The sequence below is a fragment of the Pundamilia nyererei genome, unplaced genomic scaffold (assembly GCF_000239375.1).
Source record: "Pundamilia nyererei isolate P.nyererei 1_Seehausen unplaced genomic scaffold, PunNye1.0 scaffold00010, whole genome shotgun sequence".
Lineage (NCBI taxonomy): Eukaryota > Metazoa > Chordata > Actinopteri > Cichliformes > Cichlidae > Pundamilia > Pundamilia nyererei.
In genome coordinates, this window is record NW_005187411.1 from 40,186 (window position 1) to 43,035 (window position 2,850).

A 2,850-nucleotide genomic window follows, 5' to 3' on the forward strand; every position below is an offset into this window, starting at 1 on the left:
CCCTATGCATATTCATGTAACCACAATAAAAGGAGTGCTATGGGGAACCTGGCTGAGAGTCTCTGACGGAGGTCAAGTGGTGGAACGACACTCATGCATGAGTAACATGAAGAACTTTGCCTACTTCGGGTCTTGCTTGCTGTGTAATTATATTGTCTTCAACGTTCCAGTGGATGGGTTCAAGCTACAAACCTATCAATACCCGTTATGTGTCTGTGAGCGCGAGGAGGGAGAAAAAGGAGAGTGGAAAAGTAGAGCTGGAACCATGTAAATATAATAATAACCACTGCAGCCAAAAAGAGTGCCTGACGAGCCCAGTTGTAAGTAAACTATTAAGACTCGACTGTACACCGTGTTTGTGTTTTCCTCCGAAACAATAAGTTCCGTTGGAGCAGCCTTTCAACGCCTCTCTCTGTCTCTCGCTAGCAAAGTTGACCCAGACAACAAGGTAAAGCTAGTTTTCAGCTATGAGCCAGACGCAAACCTGACATATTAGCCAGAGGTCCCTTTACTACGGTTCGGAGCCGCGGACCTTCAGTAATAGTAATAAATCACACAGCAATAGTACAGTCATGTAGTTGTAAAAAGCATGATAATATATTAAGTAATCCAAAGTATTCAGAATACGTTTCTCTCATTGAGTAACGTAACGGAATACGTTACAAAATACATTTTGGGGCATGTATTTTGTAATTTGTAGTGGAATACATTTTAAAAGTAACCTTCCCAACACTGTTTATTAGTGTGCATGGATACACACTGATAAAACTTAGTAAACAGTCAAGCCTTGTAAGTCAAATATTAAATTCATCCGGTGTAACTGCAGAAGTGGATGTGTGGGGAAATTAAAGCATTTTAAGGATGATAGCGGCCCAACAGACTTTTTTTTTTAGTAGTAAAATTAACATTTAAACAAAATGCACCACATATTACACATTCAGAGAATAAACATTCCTTACATATTAGCAGCTTTCATACATAGGAAAAAGAAAATATAAAGATGGGGTCACATAATTTAACAGATTATTAACTCACTAACGGCCCAACAGACTAGCAATGTTTCCTGGACCTCCAAATGACTGAGCTTCTTCAAACGTGGGCAGCACAAACCGTTTATTTCATCAACTGTAGCGGCCAGCTTTTGTCAGTCGAGCTTTGTGATTGGTCAGACACATCCAGGCTCCTCCCCTCTGCCGCCACAGCCCGGTGGAGTCATCGGATACCCTCACAGCGGCAAGTTTTTGGGCAAGTTATCAAGCAAAGGTTAGTAAGTAAACCGCCCGTTTTCTTGTAAACTCCTCGAATTTGGGGTCATGTAACATTTGTTTTGTCTTCTGTACGGTTTTGTTTCGGTCGCAGGCTCGGGAAGGCCCGAAAATGAGTCACTTTAAGGAGCGCTTCGTGACTCTGCTCCATGAGAAGAACTTTGTGACTGATCAGTTGGCAACACTGGAGCAAAAAACGGGAGTGAAGAGAGAGTATATCGCCTTGGGTATGTTAACAGCTCACGAGAATAAACGAACAGCTAGCTACACAAATGTACTTTAAAACACTGGAGGTGTTTATTAACTTTTGCTTAGGAGTTACCCCTCTCCTCCAATACTTGGCACAATCTTCGTGTTAAACAAGTATGCCAACGTTAGCTTTTTAGCTGGTAAGCTGTCACTCAAACGGAAACTGGCACACAGTTGTGGTTGCAGTGTTCGTGAGTAGTAGATGTTTCATATCCTCCCTCTCTCTGTTAGCTTGCTCGTTTTATTTCTCTCTCATGCAAGAATACCAAAGTTCATCCAGCTCAGGCCCTAATGCTTCACTACTGCGTTTGACCTGGTTTAAAAGTACAAACACACACACACCTATATGTACACACACAAATCTATTTCGAAGCGTTGCTGCTGAATGAACTGCTTCTAATATTTGAGATCCACCACCAGCTGATCTCAGGGGTATTTTTATCATGTCCTGAAATATCCAGGGTCAGAAATGGAGGGAGATTCTAGGGTGACTGGTTATACAGCTGCAAACAGATCCACTCCTTTATTGCAAACGGCGCCCCATACTCCTTAGCTGTTGGGAGTTTTGTTTTGACACTACTTTGTAGTCAGTTTGCACAGTTAAAGTCAATAAATGTCAAACACCTCAGGCAAGGTTGTGCTTAGGATGCCACTCAGCTACAGGAAACACCAGGGTGACCTACATTCAAACTCACTGTCTTTACTCTCAATTGATCAAAAACGGTTGTCTGTTCATGGCAGAACAATGGCATGCCTTCAGGATAACCAATTTCAAGGTCGCAAAGGATGAGAATCTTTAGTACTGTATGTGAAGTGCGTTGTTTGAATACTACATACTAAAACCTGAATACAGGCAAAGATAAGAAGTTCTAACAAACAGTACTCCAACATAAGTAAAAATACAAAGATGACTTTAAAAAAGTACATTTGGTGACTAATGTTGATAATTGAAGGTTTAAAAGTCTCTATCACCAATATTTCATCAGCAGATTTATTTTTATGTAACAAATACTACATATTTTGGGAAGGATCCTTCAAAAGAACTATGGCTTTTATATATGTGTATACATAAAACAAAACATGTCATACTTTTTCATTAATGTAAAAAAAAAAAAAAAAATTAGACGCAACATTTCAGAGCTATACACACGTGTAGCATAGAAAAGCCAAACGTTGCAATCGAATGAGATATTAAGCACAAGCTTTTTTTGTAGACTTTCTTGGGTTTTACTGGAAGTGGTTAAGCATTAAACACGTGGCAGTAAGCCTTAGTAAGAACCATGTTGGGCATGCCTGCTGTTGTTGTATGGGCCTTTTTTTATTTATATATATATAT

General features: G+C 39.9%; 1 protein-coding gene across 1 annotated transcript in view; it reads left to right on the top strand.

Annotated features, from left to right (window-relative positions):
• The first annotated feature begins 1,095 nt into the window (after positions 1-1,095).
• Positions 1,096-2,850, top strand: part of zgc:101744 (Receptor expression-enhancing protein 6-like) — an 8,791-nt gene continuing 7,036 nt past the window's right edge. Inside the window, exons 1-2 of the mRNA XM_005723665.1 lie at positions 1,096-1,263; positions 1,360-1,492. Coding sequence (XP_005723722.1) covers positions 1,378-1,492 — 115 coding nt within the window. The 5' untranslated portion in view covers positions 1,096-1,263; positions 1,360-1,377. The remainder of the gene's footprint in view (positions 1,264-1,359; positions 1,493-2,850) is intronic.